The sequence below is a fragment of the Geotrypetes seraphini genome, chromosome 11 (genome assembly GCF_902459505.1).
Source record: "Geotrypetes seraphini chromosome 11, aGeoSer1.1, whole genome shotgun sequence".
Classification (NCBI taxonomy): domain Eukaryota; kingdom Metazoa; phylum Chordata; class Amphibia; order Gymnophiona; family Dermophiidae; genus Geotrypetes; species Geotrypetes seraphini.
The window spans coordinates 57,379,032-57,396,932 of NC_047094.1; the positions used below are offsets into that span (position 1 = coordinate 57,379,032).

At 43.4% G+C, this 17,901-nt stretch overlaps 1 protein-coding gene across 3 annotated transcripts in view; it reads right to left on the reverse strand.

Moving 5' to 3' along the window:
* Window positions 1–17,676, reverse strand: part of LOC117345567 (glucagon receptor-like) — a 93,982-nt gene extending 76,306 nt beyond the window's left edge. For all 3 annotated transcript variants that reach the window (XM_033914398.1, XM_033914396.1, XM_033914399.1), the window contains exons 1-3: window positions 17,596–17,676; window positions 11,328–11,420; window positions 3,561–3,671 (exon numbers count right to left, since the gene is read on the reverse strand). In XM_033914398.1, coding sequence (XP_033770289.1) covers window positions 3,561–3,638 — 78 coding nt within the window. In that variant the 5' untranslated portion in view covers window positions 3,639–3,671; window positions 11,328–11,420; window positions 17,596–17,676. The remainder of the gene's footprint in view (window positions 1–3,560; window positions 3,672–11,327; window positions 11,421–17,595) is intronic.
* Between the last annotated feature and the right edge of the window lie 225 nt (window positions 17,677–17,901).

The following is a 17,901-nucleotide window of genomic DNA, read 5'->3' on the forward strand; positions in this document are numbered from 1 at the left end:
AATGCAACCCCCAAACATCTCTGAACAAAAACCCCCTTCCTTCTCTTCCCACCTACTTTCCCAGGACTTTAACTCTAAACCCTTTCCATACATATATAAAAGTGTTCAAATGCATTGTAAAGCAGTAATACTATCCGAAACATAAGTCTATATTAATAACCAAGTTTGCAACTCCTCTCAACTGCCTCACTCTATGTCGTCCAACTGTAACCCATATGTATGTATAAAAATGCATATATATGGGTAACTACTCTAGTATGTTCCACTCCATGTATGTCAATTTGTAACAAAACAACAAGGCAAGCGGTTCACCAAAGAATCCAATGTGGAACAAAAGAAGATAGGCAGCCAATAAGGAGATTCAAATCAGGTATATTCAAGGTGCTCCCAGGAACCATGCCTGATGCATTTCGCCAAACAAGGCTGGTCAATGCTAACAGAAAACCATATCTTTCATACAGACAGGATACAGAATCACCCTCACCCAGTATGGAATAAATAATCACAAACTAAACTCCCTACCCCCTTTTTACAAAAGCACAGATGAGGTTTTTAGCACTGGCTGGCGTGCTGAATGTTCTGTGCTGTTCTGACGATCATAGGAATTCTGTGACCATCGGAGTAGTGCAAAGCATTCAGCATGCTGCCTTGTGTTATAAACTGAAGGAACGGTACAGTTTAGGGGTGAAGAAACAGTGGTACATATCCTCCAATACTGAACAAAATATAAAGATAGCAGATGTAAATTTGAAAAAAAAAGAAATAACAAATCACTTTACAAATTAACAAATAAAAATAAAACAAAAAATGGAAAATAAGATACCGTTTTATTGGACTAATACATTTTTAAATTAGCTTTCAGAGGTCAAACCCTCTTTCCTTAAGTCAATAAAGTACACTACTGTTACAGTATCCTGTCCTGACCTGAGGAAGGAGAATTTGGTCTCTGAAAGTTAGCCAAAAATATATTAAAATTAGTCCAATAAAAGGATCACCATTTCTATTTCTAAACATTTATCAACACATCAAAAATATTACTTTATCCTAAAGCAATAAAATAAAAAATACTTTTTTTTCTACCTCTGTTATGTGGTTTCTGCTTTCCTCATCTTCTTGTCATTCGCTTACTTCTATCCAGTGTCTGCCCTTTCCAGAAAATCTCTACCTCCCTCTCTGCCATCTCTCCTTCTGCTCCCCCCTCCCCTCTTTGGTCTAGCATCCATCATCTTCCCTCTGTTCCCCCCATGGTCTGGCATATCTCTCATTCCATCTCTCCTTCTCTCCCCCTTGTGGTTTTTAGTGTGTTTCTCTTCTCATTTCTTCCACATAGATCTGATATCTGTCTCCCCCGTTTCTGGGAATTCTCTTCTCTGTTCCCTTTTCTTCTCTGTTCTTCCTTCTCTATTTCCTGCCTCCATCTAAATTAAATTCTTTCTTACTATTCAGTCTTCAGTTTCCTTCTTTTCACTATGTCTACTCACAGCTTGCCATCCCTTTCCTTCATCCCTCCTTTATCTCACTAACTCTATCTTCTTCCCCCCATTCAGCATGTGGGAAAGCAGCAGCAGTGGTGAGGAGGTGAGGGTCACTCACCTCCTCACCGCTGCTGCTTTCCCATATGTGCCTGAAGCTGATGGCACAAGTTCTCCCCGCTTCCATCATCTGCCCCCTTCTCTCTCTCTCTCTCCACCTCAGGCAATTCCATCATTATCCTGCCTCCCTCAGTGAATTGCCTGGGGTAGAAGGAGGGAGAGAAGAGGGCAGATGATGGAAGTGGGAAGAACTTGTGCCGTCAACGTCAGGCACATGTGAGAAAGCAGCAGTGGTGAGGAGCTAGAGGTTATCTTCCTCTCATTCATGTCCCTTGGTCAGTCCCACAACTTCACAATTTCCAACATATCCCCTCCCTCCATTCTTGTAGCCCAGAATCTTCTCTCCTGACATCTCTCTGTCCTTTTTCCTTCACTATCTTCCTATCCCATCTCTATTCGCTTCTGTCCCTCTCCCCATGATCAATCATCTCACCACCTCTCTCTTCCCTCCCCCTCAGGGTCAAAGATTGCTTCCACTCTTTTTCCTGTTTTTCTCTCCCCCCTGTCACCCTGCCCTTGTTCAACATTTCCCCTTCTCTCCCTCCCTCTCATCCCCTGCTCCAACATAATGTATTTCTACTGCCCTTCCATCTTCCCCTCCCCACTCATTTACTGCTTTCTCCTGCCTCTACCGAAGCCCGCCCCCTTGCAGCGATCGGCAAAACCGGGGCCCCCCCCTTGATCGGCAAAACAGGGTCGGCGACTGCTTTCTCCCGCCACTGCCGAAGCCTGTAAATAACTTTAACACACGCCGCGGGGTTCTAACAGTGCACGTGCTGCCGACGACTTCCTTCCTCCTTCCTCCCCCCTCATGATGTAACTTCCCATTTGGTTTATGGAGGAGGAGGAGAGAAGCCGGTAGCGTCACGTGCACTGTTAGAGCCCCGCGGTGTATGTTAAAGTTATTTACAGGCTTCGGCTGCAGCGGGAGTAAGCAGTTGCTGGCCCTGTTTTGCCGATCGAGGGGGGGGCATGTTTTGCCGATTGAGGGGATGGGGGGCCCTGTTTCGCCGATCGAGGGGGGGCGGTGTTGCCGATTGCCATCTGAAATTTTTGTTTTTGAGTGGTCTCCTTCAGTGGGCCCCCCTAACCATTTTGGGCCCTAGGCACGTGCCTACTTGGCCTAGTGGTTAATCCGGCCCTGTATATGGCCGTTTGGTTGAGGATGGGCTGGAGAAGGCTTCAACGGCTGGGAGGGTGTAGATGGGCTGGAGTGAGTTTTGATGGAGATTTTGGCAGTGGGAACCCATGCACAGTGCCAGGTAGAGCTTTGGATTCTTGCACAGAAATAGCTAAGAAGAAAAAATTTAAAAAATTTAAGTTGAATCAGGTTGGGCAGACTGGATGGACCATTCAGGTCTTTATCTGCTGTCATCTACTATATTACTATGTTACTATGTAAACTTAGACACCCAATTGTGCGTCCAGTTATAGCATTTGGTCAGTTACACGTGTAACATAATTAGTTAACTGGTGCTAAATTGGAGATAAGAGCCAATAATTGGCCTAAATAAGCACTAACTGACACTAATATCAATAGATGTGCATATATTCTGACTTATGCCCCTATAGTTTAAACTAGGGGTGTCCAACCTTTTGGCTTCCCTGGGCCGCATTGGCCGAAAAAAATGTTTCTGGGGCTGCACAAATGCACAAACGCTGCAGCAAGACACAGGAGGGAGCCGGCAAGACGGTAAACACCCGGGAGGCAGCAGAGGAAAACACCGCATCGCCCTCGACCGGGGCCGCACAACATACTTCACAGGGCCACAGATTGGACGCCCCTGGTTTAAACTAACTCCCTCTTTTACTAAGCCAGTGCCTATCTTTGGATGCCTTTTACTGAATTCCCCCCCAAATGTATTATTCTGCCCCTAGCATTTGTACTACCACACTACAGAAAATCTCTGCTCTTCCTGCCCCCCTCCTCCCCAGCTGAATAGAAGACATAAGGACCAGCTCTGTTACCTGAATTGAGAAGAATATGCAGATCCAGGCCAGCTGTTGGAGCTTCAGACTGCAGAAAGCAATGGATGCATTCTTCATGTTTTACAACAGAGCGGGATGCAGCCTGCCTGTCTGGGACAGAGAAACAGATCTTTGTCCTTAAGCTGTCCAGCTAGGATCCGGTGGGGAGAGCTCAACACATTGGTGTCTCACACAGAGAGACAGATAACTGATTTCCAGTGTCATAGAGAGGCCTAAATGGTATTTTTTTTAAAGCAGAGGGAGTAAACATCCACAGTGATATGGAATGGAGCTGAGTTGTGATGTACTAGCCCATGAAAAAAAAAACTGTGGCCTGCTGATCTGTGGGATGGCAAGCCAAGTCACGAACTGCTGTGATGGGGCATGAACCTGAGCCACAGTCTATTGTCATGTGCAATAAACACCCAAACTGTGGTCATCTGGTGATTCAGAAGACTAAAATAAGAGACTGCTGCCTTAGAATATAAAGATTAGATTTTATTTGTCCCCGTCCCCGTCCCCACAGGACAAATTTGTCCCCGTCCCCACAGGAACTCAATTTCCCCATCCCGTCCCCATGTTTTGTCGCTGTCCTTTCCCCATTCCTGTAAGCTCTGCCTTAACCCCACAATCTTCGAACACTTATGATTTTAAAGTGTTTGAGGCTTGTGCAGATGAGGACAGAGCTTAGGCATTGGTGGAATGAGGCATTATGACATCACAGTCTGAGCTCTAGAATGTTGCTACTTATGATATTAAAGTGTTTGAGGCTTGTGCAGATGAAGACAGAGCTTAGGCATTGGTGGAATGAGGCATTATGACATCACAGTCTGAGCTCTAGAATGTTGCTACTTATGATTTTAAAGTGTTTGAAGTCTGTGCAGATGAGGGCAGAGTTTGCAGGAATGAGGCAGAGAAAGGAAAATAACTCGACAGGACGGGAAAATGAATTCCCATGGGGACGGAGAAAAATTTGTCCACATGCCATTCTCTAATTAGAATTTCTAAAGTAGTAAAAAGTAGAATATTTGAAAAGAAGAACAACAATACAACTCTATGACTAGCTGACAGTATATTTGATTGCAGTGTATAATTTTCTAAGGATAATAACCCTACTTAAATTAAATTAAAATTGGTTTGTATTTGAGGCAATAGGGGTTCTCAGCCCTCTGCTACACCCATTAGGCTACTCTTCCACTAATGCTCTGTATTTGGAGTGCTCCATTCCTGGTTTCTCATTCAACCTCTCGACTCCTCAGACATTACATTCACATTTCTGAACTTTGAGTTAGAAATAATAAAGTGCACCATGTAACTCTCATTTTAGTGCACATTTTTTGCATGTGAAAATTACTACCAAATAGAGGGCTCCTTTTACTAAGGTGCGTTAGGGCATTAATGCGTAGACTAGACGCTAATCCCTCCATAGAGCTTGCGTTAGTGTATTGCGCGGTTTTGCACACGGTATTCTTCAGTGCGCGCTAAAAATGCTAGCGTACCTTAGTAAAAGGAGCCCACAGTCATACCTTGGTACTTGACTGCTTTGACACTCGTCGTATTTGGCACTCAACGCATTTTGACATGAAAATTTTGTCCTGGTACTTGTCGTTTGGTACTCAACGTGCAACGTGTAGGTGTCAGTTGCCTCGGGACTTGCTACCCTTTCCAGCTGAAACAAAGAGTCATGCCATAGCTCTTGCCCTGTGCACATCCCCTTGCGATCTTAGCTTCTGTGGTGATTTTGTGTATTTTTGCGCTTTTTCCCCCAAGCAACCTCTCCTCCTCACCACTCTCCTCTCACTATCTCACTAGGTCATGGACTCTTCTCAATACAGGTAAAGTGAAGTTTTTATTTTATTTAATCTAACTATTTATTAATTTTTAGGGTTTTTTTTCTCATGCAAAATAACAATATACAACTCTATCGTGGACTTTACAGTCTACGACCCAGAAATATCAAAGAAGAGACAAATTAATTTAATTATGTATTTTTAATGGGTATAACTAATGGTCTTTATCTGCTGTCATTTACTATCTTTTTACATATTGCCTTAAAAATGTGCATTGTCTTTGGTTTGGGAACGCATTAAATTAATTTTATTCCTTATGGTAAAATTTTGTTTGGTACTTGTCATTTTTGGTACTCATCACGCCGCAATCAATCAAGAAGTACCAAAGTACCACTGTATAGTCTAAGGATTTTAGCATGCACAATGGATGTGCTGTAAGGGACTCTAATGTAACTTCCACACAAGTACCGTATGTGGAAAAGACCTGCATACCACACTGCTTTCCAAAGGACAAACTCTTGCCGCCTCTAAGCATTGATTTTTAACATCAGCCCTAAAAGTGGTTTTAACTTCCATTTTTAAAAGTTGGATGTACATGGATAAAATAGTCTGTTACTAGTGGAAATCGAACGTACATCCCAGACTCCTCTCTCCATGCTTGGCCACGTGCACAAACAGTGGGTACAAAGTGTCCAGAGGCTTTTAGGGCACACCTGCTCAGGAAAACTGAAACACTGTGCATATTCTCTCTTTGGAAATTTGGCTAAAATATGCACATTAAAGACTACATCCAATAAGTGGCACCCAAATTTGGGTATAATAATGATAACATGTGCTCAAAAATGTTTGGGGAAAAAGATGTCTATTAGTCCCCAAAACAATTTTCAATCTCACAAATGCTCAGAGAAATGTAATCCTCCCAGGGATAAACCCTATAGGAGAACTCACCACCTAATCACTGCATAAGCGTTACTGACTGAAAATGATTTTCCTAAAAAGTGCCAAAAAAATGTGCACTGAGGGCCAGATTCTATAAAGGATGCCATTAGGCGCCCTAATTGTGGACACCTAGCAATGCCTAACTAAAATACACACACCCCAAATTGTTTTAATTAGCTTACATGGCGTGGTAATTGACGGCATCATTGAAGTTAATTGATAAATTTTTAAAAAACTTAATTAAGGGTTCCGTGTGGAACTTAGAGCGGCACCTAGCAACGCCTAAGTCAAAGTGCCCTCGGATGCCTAACGACGCCTACCTGGAAAGTAGGTGTGGTTAGGGGTGGAGAATAGGCGTGGTTAACTTAGGCATCACTAGGCGCCAAGTTAGGTGCTGGTCGGAAGTGGCGCTTCAGAGGAAAGGCCCAGCCAGGGTTGGCTGCAAGCAGCCTGTTTTGAGCACTGCCTCCTGCTGACCATTTGCCGCTTCAGGTAAAGAAGAGAGGGAGCGAGCAAGGGTGTTCGCGGTTCAGGACTGCCGCCTGTTTCAGCTGCTTCGGGAAGAGGAGTTTGTGGCTCAGGACTCCTGCCACACTGGTGCTTCAGGGTGGGAGGAAGGTGGGGTTCGTGGATCAGGACTGCCACCACTTCTACTGCTTTGGGACTTGAGGGAGGGAGGAAAGCATTATTATTTTTGTGCGTGTGTGTGCAGTTTCTTATTGCTCCTTTTACTATCAATGCAATGAGAACTAGGCCTGGAATCTAGCAACCTAAGTCTTAATTTGCAACTACCCAAGAAATATTCTCCCCTATTTTATATCTCTTCCTTCTACCCCTCCCCCCCCTAATTGTGATTATCGCAGCAGGGTGGTAGATGCATGGAATAGTATCCTGTTAGAGACAATAGAGAGAGAGACTGAATTCAAGAAAGTGTGAGACAGGCACTTGGGATCTCTTAGGGAGAGGAGGAGATAGAGGATGCTGTGGATGGGCAGATTGGATGGGCCATTTGGCCATTATTTGCCATCATAGTTCTATGTTTCTATCAGTTCTGCAGTTCAAAACTTGGAAACTGCCACCAGGTGTTGCCCTTAAGCACTGATCACAGTTCGTTCTTTCTAGAACAGTGTCTCTCAAACTGTGTGCCATGACAGAGTGGTGTGCCACAAGAGATTCCAGAATTTTGCCAAGTTACTCAGGTTCAAGAAAATGTGGCCAGTCCTGCTTTTGAACTTACATTTCAAAGCAGTTTGGCATTTGTAGTTCTATTGAAATCAGTACTGCAGAGTCCATAATGCATTAGAACAGAGTTGTCAGAAATCCAGACCTGGCTTAATATCTTTCTCCTGGAACTGGGTAACTTGGAAGTTTTGTATGTGAATGCGGTTATGTGTGTACAGTATCAGAGATGTCAAGTTGCCCAGTTCCAGGTAGGAGACTTTTTCTGGCCATTCTGGATTTTAATTTGCATCCTAAATCACCATGGGATTTGCATATTGTGCCCGATACTGCCCACTGAAATCAGTGCTGCAAATTTTATAATGCACCAGGATGTTGAGAGGTGCCCAGGGTGGTGGCACCCCCCTTCTTCTCCCCCTCTTCTGCCCCCCCCCCCTGCTGTGCACACCGCTTACCTACCCTGTATCTCTTTCAACTTCCCCGGCACGAGCAGCATCGCCAACTCGCTGCCCATGTTGGCATTGGCTTTCCTTCTGACACCACTTCCTAGGTGCGGGACCTGGAAGTGATGTCAGAGGGAGAGCAGACGCTGGCATAAACAGCGGAGTTGCTGCTCATGCCAGTGAAGAGATAGAGGTACGGTGGGGGGAAGTGAAGGTGCACCTACAGTAGTGGGGGGGCAGGGGAGGAGTGGGAAGAAGCAGGGTGTGGAGAGGAGGAGGGGTGTCGGCATCCTCACCAAGACAGCGCCCAGGGCCAACTGTACCCCCCTTACTACGCCATTGGATGGGGTGATCAGAAGTCCAAGATTGTCCCAAAATCTCAAGTCAACACAGTCCCAAAATCTCCAGCCTCGAACTGGATAACTTGGCATCTGTGTAGTCTATATACATGTACCTAGCTGAACTAAAGAGAGATGGAGATGCAGCTGGGGAGGTTTGCATTGTATGAAAAAAAAAAAAAAAAAGAAGGAGAAAGCCCCTATGTCACAAAACAAAAAACACACAGAAGTAGGGGTGGACCAAGAACTTTCTGGCACATGAATGTAGAATTTAAAGCATTCTTTTATTAGCAAAGCTCTAACAGATAAAAAGACTGACACAGGGTTATGTTGGGCCTTTTTATCTATCAGGAAGTCTATATTTTTATGCATGTTTAGTTTATAATCCGTTCTCATTATTCAAAAAAATGTTTACGAACTGCAAAATTGTGAATAACAAAACATGTGGCCTCTTTTACAAAACCGCGCTAGCAGCTGCGTTGCACTAACGGCCCCGAAGCCCATGGAGATTTAAAGGGCTTCGGGGCTGTTGCCATGCGGCAACCGCTAGCACGGCTTTGTAAAAGAGGCCGATGGAGTCTATGGAAAAATAGAGTCTAAGGGCCCGATTCACTAACCTGCCCGATCGTGACCGATCCGTGTCCAATCCATGGCAGGCCGACCAATTCACGATGGGACAATATTCAAATGGGGGCGATCGGAGGAACGCCCCCCACCAACCACACGAATTGCTACTGAGCGATTCCGACGCATGCGCAGACCATCTTCTTTGCCTGTAGATGGTCTGCGCATGCATTTGCTGTCCGTACTTTTAAATTTTTTTTACTTTACTTTTACTCGCGAGCCCGTGGTTTTAACCTGTGGCTTTAAAGCGGGTTAAAACCACAGGCTTGCGCTGCAGGGAAGGGAGGCAGAGCAGGATGGTTCATAGTCAAGTGACGCGCGAGACACCAGCACCGACAATGGAGGGCAGACAATTCAGTGCAAGACACCAGTGCGCCGCGGGAAAACTTAGTTTAAAAGAGCTCCAAAGTGGGGTGTGAGTGGGGAACCCCCCCCCCCCCCACTTTACTACATAGTGTTCGCGCTGTTGTTGGGTGGGGGGGGGGCTTGGGGGGTTGGAACCCTCCATTATAGAGAAAACTGAACTTCTCCCAATTTTTTCAGGAAAAGTTCCATTTTCTCTATAATGAAGGGGGTTGCACCCTCCCCCCATGGCAGCACGAACCGTATGCAGTAAAGTGGGGGGTTCCCCCCCACACCCCGTCGGAGCTCTTTAAAACTAAGTTTTCCTGTGGCGCGCTTGTGTCTTGCGCCAAATTGTTTGTCGGCGTACTGGTGTCTGGCACGCGATTGTCCCGTCACCGAACAGGATAGTATAGGGGCTGCAAAGACAGGAGAATCAGGGTTGAGCAGGGTGGCATGAGCAGAAGAATTGGGGCTGAGCAGGGCGGCAAAAAGGCAGGAGAATTGGGGCTGAGCAGGGTGGCATGAGCAGGAGAATCGGGACTGAGAGCAGAGTCCTCAGCAGTCGCTTGTTTTTGGATCGGCCAGCCCAGTCGCTGTGTCTGAATTTTGTTAGTGAATCGCTTCCTTCCTACTTTGCATGCTGTTTCCCCTCATTTGCATGCACGGATCGGAATCGGATCGGCACAGAGGTTAGTGAATCGGGTCGCAAAGGAGTCGCAAACCGATCGGTACACGATCAGTCTGCTTACTGAATCTAGCCCTAAGTTCCAGCAATTCACACTGCGCCTCAAAACTGCAGAAAGTGAACAGCAGATCCTATGGGAAAATAAGGTTAGGGTCCTACATGAAGTACCCGTAATTCACTCTCCGGACACTTGGGGGCCATACCTGGAAGCAAAGCCTGACCGTGAGGTGACGGTGAACACAGCGGCGCGAATGGGAAATTTGCAACTGATGCAACTGCGGATAGGTGAATTCACACATTGCGAACGCATTGAGAATGGACTGTAGTTTGCTTGATATACCGCTGTTTGGAAGTATCATCCCAGCGGTTTACAAAACAAGAAATTACATCTTATATAGGAAGTAACTGGGATTAATCCTGAAAATGTGTGTGTGGTAAAGAACAGTAGGAAGTGTAAGAATGGCAGTCTTTTGGGGTAAAAGCACATGCATACTTTTCTTTGAATGTTCACAGAAACCCTCTCAGGAAAAAGTGTGTACTTATGGTTTACTTGTGTGCGCAGTTAAGAAATGAGCCCTATGCTGACTGATTCTGTAACCGGGTGCCTATAATTATGTGCCATTGTGCCCCTTGGATGCAAAAATTTACAGAATACTAGAACATATGTAATGAAGTCTTTGCTTATGCACATAAGTGCTAGCAGGTGTCTAAATGCTATTCTGTAAGGATGCGTGAATGCAAGGAGACATACACATGAGGAGCTCCCACTTATGCACATATTTTACAGAGTACTGTAAGTTACACATGCGTTTGCTGCATTTATTCAACCTTAGATTTGCCAGGTATATGGCTGGTGTAACTGCAGGTGTATAAAGAAGAATACAAATGCCAGGTTGCACGAGTATTTTATAACGAAATCTGGACATCTACAGTAGATGCTGTTATAGAACAAGCGACATCGGGACATCTAAAATGAGGTGCCCAGTTATAGAATTCTTATGGTGTTTCAGTTTGGGATTTCCTGTATGTAAGGAGTGGATTAATGGTTAGAGCAGTGGGCTGACAACCATGGAAGCCCAGTTCACATCCCAGAGATGCTAAGTTGCCCAGTTCCAGGCTGGAGCTTTCGGGTCAGCCTGGATTTTTGACCACCCCCCCATCCTGGAGCAATATAGGACTTGCAGCTCAGATTTCAATGGGCAAGATCAGATACTACAAATCCCACAGTGCTTTGGGATGTACTATACATTCAAAACCAGTACAGCTTATCAAGTCTCTACCCTGGAACTAGGTAACTTGGCATTTCTGAAATCCCACTATAGTTCCTTATGAACTTTGGCAAACTCACTTTTCCCTCCATTACCTCAGACACAAACTTAGATTACAAAGGAAGAAATTACATCTTGTACCTGAATGTAACTCACCTGGAGCTACTACTGCAAAAGGCATGAGCTAAATTCAAAATCCCTTCCTTGAAGTCTTGACCATACCAAACATTATACGTCACTCTTCTACACCTGCAAGAAATGCCAAAGTCAGATATAATAAGTAATTGTAGATGCCTCAACTCTTAGCAGATGCTATAAATTGATTAAATGAATGGTGCCTTATTATTGTAGGTTTAATTCTTATGAATACTGTAGAAACATGACAGATTTCAAATACCATTCATTTTGACAATCAGATGCCATATTAGATGAAATTGATTCTTATCCTTTAGTGACCATCCCCCGGTAGGTTTTCCCAGAGTCTGCTGTTTGCCACTAGCAACCTGCATAAATCAACAGTGAGATGAGAATTGTTCAGTGTCAATCTACTTGTGTCTTGCATGTTTCTCTTTTGGTCTTGTTCTAAAGCCAATTTTATTGTCCAAATTTAAAAGGGTAAAATAAAAAGCAGACCCTATTCCAAAATATTGTATATACTCAAATACAAACTTAGATTTTGAGGCCCAAAAATGGGGGTCTCGGTTTATATTTGAGTCAGTGCCCACCTGCCCCCCCTCCCGGACCTGTTGCAGGCCTCCCCCGAGCCTACTGTAAGCTCTGGTGGTCTAGCAGTGAGCCAGAACAGAAGGAATCCTTCCCACCTCCTAAAGGGTAGGCAATAGCCATATCTTGCACTCCTCCTCCAGTCCTGTAGGCACTAGAATTAATGTTATTTTACTGGAAAGATATGGGGGAGCAGGAAGGGAATTGAGTCAGTATTTGATGCCATAGTCTGAAAAATATCTTTAAATTACTACTTTGATAGCTCTGAAATACAGATGTCTCAAATTAAAAGGGGACTAGAGAGTAACACCATTAACTTGTCACATCTTATGGGAGGCGGTAGTGTTGGACTAAGTGGGCTCATTATGCTGTATCACCCCAAAGAAATAGTATGGCAGGAAGAGGTTACAGGAGAGGTGGGGTAAGGGGTTCTTGGCTCAGCTACTAAGCCCTGGCTTTCCATTCTCACTCCCTCGGTTTATATTCAAGTTAATCTTTTTTTCCCCTTTTTAGGAGAAAAAAAAGTGACCTCGGTTTATATTAGAGTATATACGGTAATAGAAGACTTTGATACATCCCAGTTTGGACATCACAAATCCAATTTGTACAGCCTTGCTAAAATCTGTCTCAAAAAGGTTTTGCATCATTATATCATATAGACTTTATGAACTTCATATTTATGGCCCCCTTTCATCAAGCCGCATTAGGGGTTTTCTTCTTCACCCAGAGAGAGGTAAAAAAGTGGAACGCTCTTCTGGAGGCTGTTATAGGGAAAAACACCCTCCAGGGATTCAAGACAAAGTTAGACAAGTTCCTGCTGAACCAAAACGTACGCAGGTAAGGCTAGTCTCAGTTAGGGCACTGATCTTTGACCTAAGGGCCGCCGCGTGAGCGAACTGCTGGGCACGATGGACCACTGGTCTGACCCAGCAGTGGCAATTCTTATGTTCTTATGTTTTATTATCGCCAGCCGCTGCGGTAAAAGCTTCGACACTCATGGGAATTCTATGAGCACCGGAGCTTTTACCACAGCAGCTGGTGGGAAAAAAACCCAAAACCCTAATGCGGCTTGATAAAAGGGGGCTCTGTATTTGAATGCTCTAAGGCAGTGTATCGCAAACTGTGTGCCACAGCAGATACCAGGTGTGCCCTGAGATGCCGGTAAGGAGGAGAGGCAACGGCGCCAGCTGACTGCTTACAGGACGTGCCTCACAGAAAGATGACAGTCCGCTGACGCTTTTCCTCCTCGCCAGCACCTCTGCTCCTTCTCCTCACCTTTCCTTCTGCAGGACCCCCCCCCACACACACACACCCACACACACACTGACAGTAATAGGAGACTCGGTGCCACAGCTGGAGGACATCCGCACATGGGCAGATGTCGATGTGATGATATCAAGCAGGTACATGATATCATCACATTGATGTCTGCATATTTCTGGGTGCCCTCCAGCTGCAGCCCTGAGATTAATGTGCCGCAGTTTAAAAGGTTTGCGACATACTGCTCTAAGGTGTGCCTATTATGGGCTTTAATTTGTAATGTTCTGACACTGTATGCATATCTCTGTTATATGAATGTTCCTCTGTGATTCCTATTGCGATGTATCATTTATGCCCTGCTGGCATTTGTTGTATTTCTCTTATATGATTGTTTTACTGTGTTGTTTTAATATGCATATTTCTGACACTGTATCAAGTTATTCCTATTACTAGGATTCAATTTGCCTGTCTCCAAGCTTATGTCTTTGTTAGAATTTATTCTTCTATTTGGTTATTTTACTGTTGTTATGCTGTTAACAAAATGGAAAGTCTTATAGCCGGCTGTGCACTGCCTTAGGTGAATATCTTCATACAAGAGGTTCATAATTTCAAAGAAAGAATTGACGTATGTTTGCACTTTGGCTATAATTCCCGTCACTGAGTTTACTCTCCGGCTTCTCCTAATTTACAAGTTATCAGTTCTGCAGCTTCCTTGGCTAGTTTCAAAATTGCCACTTCAAAAGCCACCAGATGTAGCCATTTAAAAACCCTGCATTGAGGTATTGAAAGAATACCATATACAACCATTGCAAATCCTCAAAAAACAGTATTGAAAAATCTAATTTCTGCCTGTTCAGTAATATCACATGCAGACTTGAACTAATTGCAGACATTGCTGACCTCCCACAGTTCTGAAAAAATGCATACTTTTGGAGAGTGCACAGTCCCTCACCCATGTACTGTACAATCCTAAGCCAGAGGGCAGCAGAGAGTTAAGAGTGTGTGACAGCAGGGCAGGCAGATTTCCCATAAAATATTTACCTGGTTGTTGCCCCAGCCAAGGTGGCAAACTAACTTATCCCAGATCAACTGAATAAGCTGATCTGGTACAGGTTTAGTTACACTGCATGACTGACTTTCTTAATGAAACAGATCAGCAAGTCAGAACTACAAATGTCAGAACTACATACGGGGAAACACCAGGACTGTTTGATTCACCTGGGTGAATTGGAAACCCTACTTACAGCTGCTGAGTAGAAACAAAGATTAGGGATTCTCTTGCAACTACTTTCATTATTTGCAAATTCTAAGAATCTTTGCCTACACTTAGATCTTTCTGCAGGTTTAAATACTATCACTTCACTGAATGTCTTTACAGCTCCCAGTGAAATCCAAAGGAATCCTCAGAATTCCCAGTACAAGAATATTCTATTTTACTACTGTTGAACAACTGTTCAAAAGTCCTAATGTTTCTCTTCCTCCACTTCTCCCTCCGTATTCGCGGTTTCAGTAATTGCGGTTTCGATTATTCATGGATTTTAGCTTGCTGGCTCCTCCCCCCCAAATTATATCGGCTTGCATAGAGAAATCGCTGATTCCAAGCATTTACAGAGAAAATCGCTGATTCCCAGCACTTTCTTCGCTGTGTTTTGCCTCTCCTTCAGGAACAGGCCAGGTCTCCCAACATGTTATTTGCGGTTTCCACCATATTCACAATGGTTTTTAATAGAAAACAGCGAATAACATATGAAAAAGTTATTTGTGGTTTTTCTGTATTTGCGGTTCTGTTAATCCCCTATCACAGCGAATACGTAGGGAGAAGTGTTTCTATTTTAAGATCATTATAGTTAGGAGAATATATTTTTAGTTTCATAAGGCCTTATTTTTCCATGTTTTTGAATGAGGCTTTAATGGAAATAATTTTCTGCAACTACAGTATTTCTATGGTCTGCCCCCTGGTGCTCTTAGAGGAGGAATTTTCACTTTTCTTTTCTTCAATATACTGATTGGAACTGCAGACTAAAATTCAGGCACAAGACTCCTCTCTGCCACTGACCATGGATGTGACCTTGGACAAGATACTTTATCAGTTTTGAGCTTCTGAGAACCAGCTGACCACAAGGAATTTGTCTTCATTTGAATTTCCTACTTGCCAAGTATAATATAGGGCTCATAATAAAAAAATATAAACATCTAAAAAGAGTCCTAAATCGGCACTTTGCCATCCTAATCGATAGGATGTCCAAGTGCCGATAATCAAAACTGCCTTTCTGGACCCCTAGCAAGATGTCCCAGCCTCTGTGCATTTAGAGCTCAAAATGAGCATGGTGGAGGCGTGTTATGGGTGGGCTTTGGGCGTGCATAAGGGTGGGTTAGACTTGGATGTCTTGCAATGATAATCAAACGTTTTGCAAGACATCCTGGATGGAACTTAGACTTCGGAACTAGACCTCTTTTAGAAGCATCTAAATGACCATTGAATGCATCAAGGTAAGACACCTCCACACTCCCCCAATGCTCACTGACCCCCTTTCACCATCCAAAAATAAGAACAAAAAGGTACATACCTGGCTCTAGAACAGCAGCATTTGGTATGGGGAAGCTTTGTATAGAATCAGGTGTGTAGAGTTACCTGGTGGGTGGGCTAGTGAAATATAGAGAGGAGGACCCAGGCCCATAAGGCACTCTAACCACAACATCTATGGTATTAAGTATGAGCTCATCAAAACCTGCCCAAACCCTACTATACTGCCATATAGGTGCCATCTGCAGACACAATGGGGTGGTACACAGGTGAGTATAGTAGATTTGATGGGGGGGGGCTCACCATAAATTATAAGGGGGTTATAGTGAGATATAAATCTGACACCCTTTATGTGACGTTCACAGAAGTGCCCTCTAAGGTAACCCATTGCTCTATTGGGATGTCTGTGGCCAATCCATTACTATGCTGGCTCCTCCCACTTCCAAATGGTCTGGATTAGAACGTTTTGAACATGGACATTATCGTGTTCAAAAATAGCCACAAAGGTCAACATCATAAAGGCCAAAACGTCCAAATAGGTAATTAAAAAAAAAAAATTGGATGTCTAGCGGTTTCGCAAATGGATGTTTCTTTGGCCCGATATTTGGACGTCTTGTGGGAAATGTCCAAAGTTGGACTTAGACACACTATCAAAAATGCCCCTCCACATATGGGTGTGAATTTTATGCTTGGACAATCTATCAGTGTCTTTTAAGGAGAATAATCCAGTTGAATCAGAAATAGAATTTCCTTGTTGCTTGCAGCTGAAAGATTCTTGCAAAGCTCAAGCCCAAACAATTAAAAAAAAAAAAAACCAACCCACTGAAGACTTTAGGGTAAATAATAGTTATGGTCTACTCCAAGTTCAAACAAACAATATACAGTAGATGAAACAGCAATGACAAAGACATCTGCAATAGAAACAAGTAATGACACTTCAAAAAACGTGGAGAAAAAGAGACCTCAAAAATTATTGCACTAGTTAAACTCAGTACAAACTTTCCTTCCCCCCCTTCTCCCTCAAACCTGTGTACGTCATCATATTTGTTTATTCAATGTCCAACCTTTTCTTTTTACCCCCATTCTTAAATGTATTTTAATGTTTTGAGCTTTGTAAACCAGCCAGATACACGATGACAGTCGGTATATTACAATGTAAATAAACTTGGAAACTTGGAGCTAAGCACAGTCATTGGTCTCTAAGAAAACTCCACATCTGTATCCAGTCTTAAAATTTCACTGTGCAACAAAGTCCAGCATGATTCCTGCTTTTACTACTTGTGCATAGGGTTATCGTATGGCTCCAGAAAAAGGAGGACGGATTGAGACATCTGGATTTTACTTCCATTGAAAGCAATGGAAGTAAGGAGGATAGATAGAGACATCTGGGTTTCATTTCCATTGAAAGCAATGGAAGTGAAACCCGGATGTCTCAATCTGTCCTCCTTTTTCTGAAGCCATATGGAGAAATTTAAGAGTAATTTAAAAACTTTTCTTTTTAAGGATGCTTTTGATAATTAGTTAACAGTCCGCTGGTTAAAATTTTTATTTTTATTGTTTAATATTATGACCTTTGTTTTCCCTGCCTTTCGTTCTTTACCCTGATTGTCTTACTTTTCTTTAAGGAATTGTATTTCATTCTCCTTTTTCCTTGTGTTCACTGTTTGTTAAGTATGTCTTTTAGTCCGCTTGGATGTAAAATATTGTTAAAGTATTGTATTGTCCCCCAAATACTGTAATTTTTTAAAATGTTCATCGCTTAGAAATATGATTAAGCGATTAATCAAAAATTTTATTAAACTTGAACCCTACTTGTGCATTTCTACTAGTACTCTAGGAATGACTTCACACCCATTATTAAAGTAAAAATCCCTCTATCGCCTTTCTTCATTTCTTGCTTTTCTTGAAGTGACTTACCTCAGTGTGAGTGAACTTCCTTTCTCTTCTCCATGCCCTCGGAGCTCTAGCTCTTCAGGAAGACAGCCCGGATGTCTGACCACTCCATGGGAAAACCAGAGCAGAACCAAAATCAGTCTAACTGTAGCCTTGTGAGAGAAGTAAGCTCCAGAATTAAGTCCCAGAACAGCATCCACACTTCTGAACCACTGGAGGGGGATCTTGCAATCTTTATGTACAGTTTGAGCATGAGTAGGCTGAAAACCTTGGCAAAGAATGACGCCTCTAATTGCTATTGCAACAGTCTGAGTGAGAATAATGCATCTG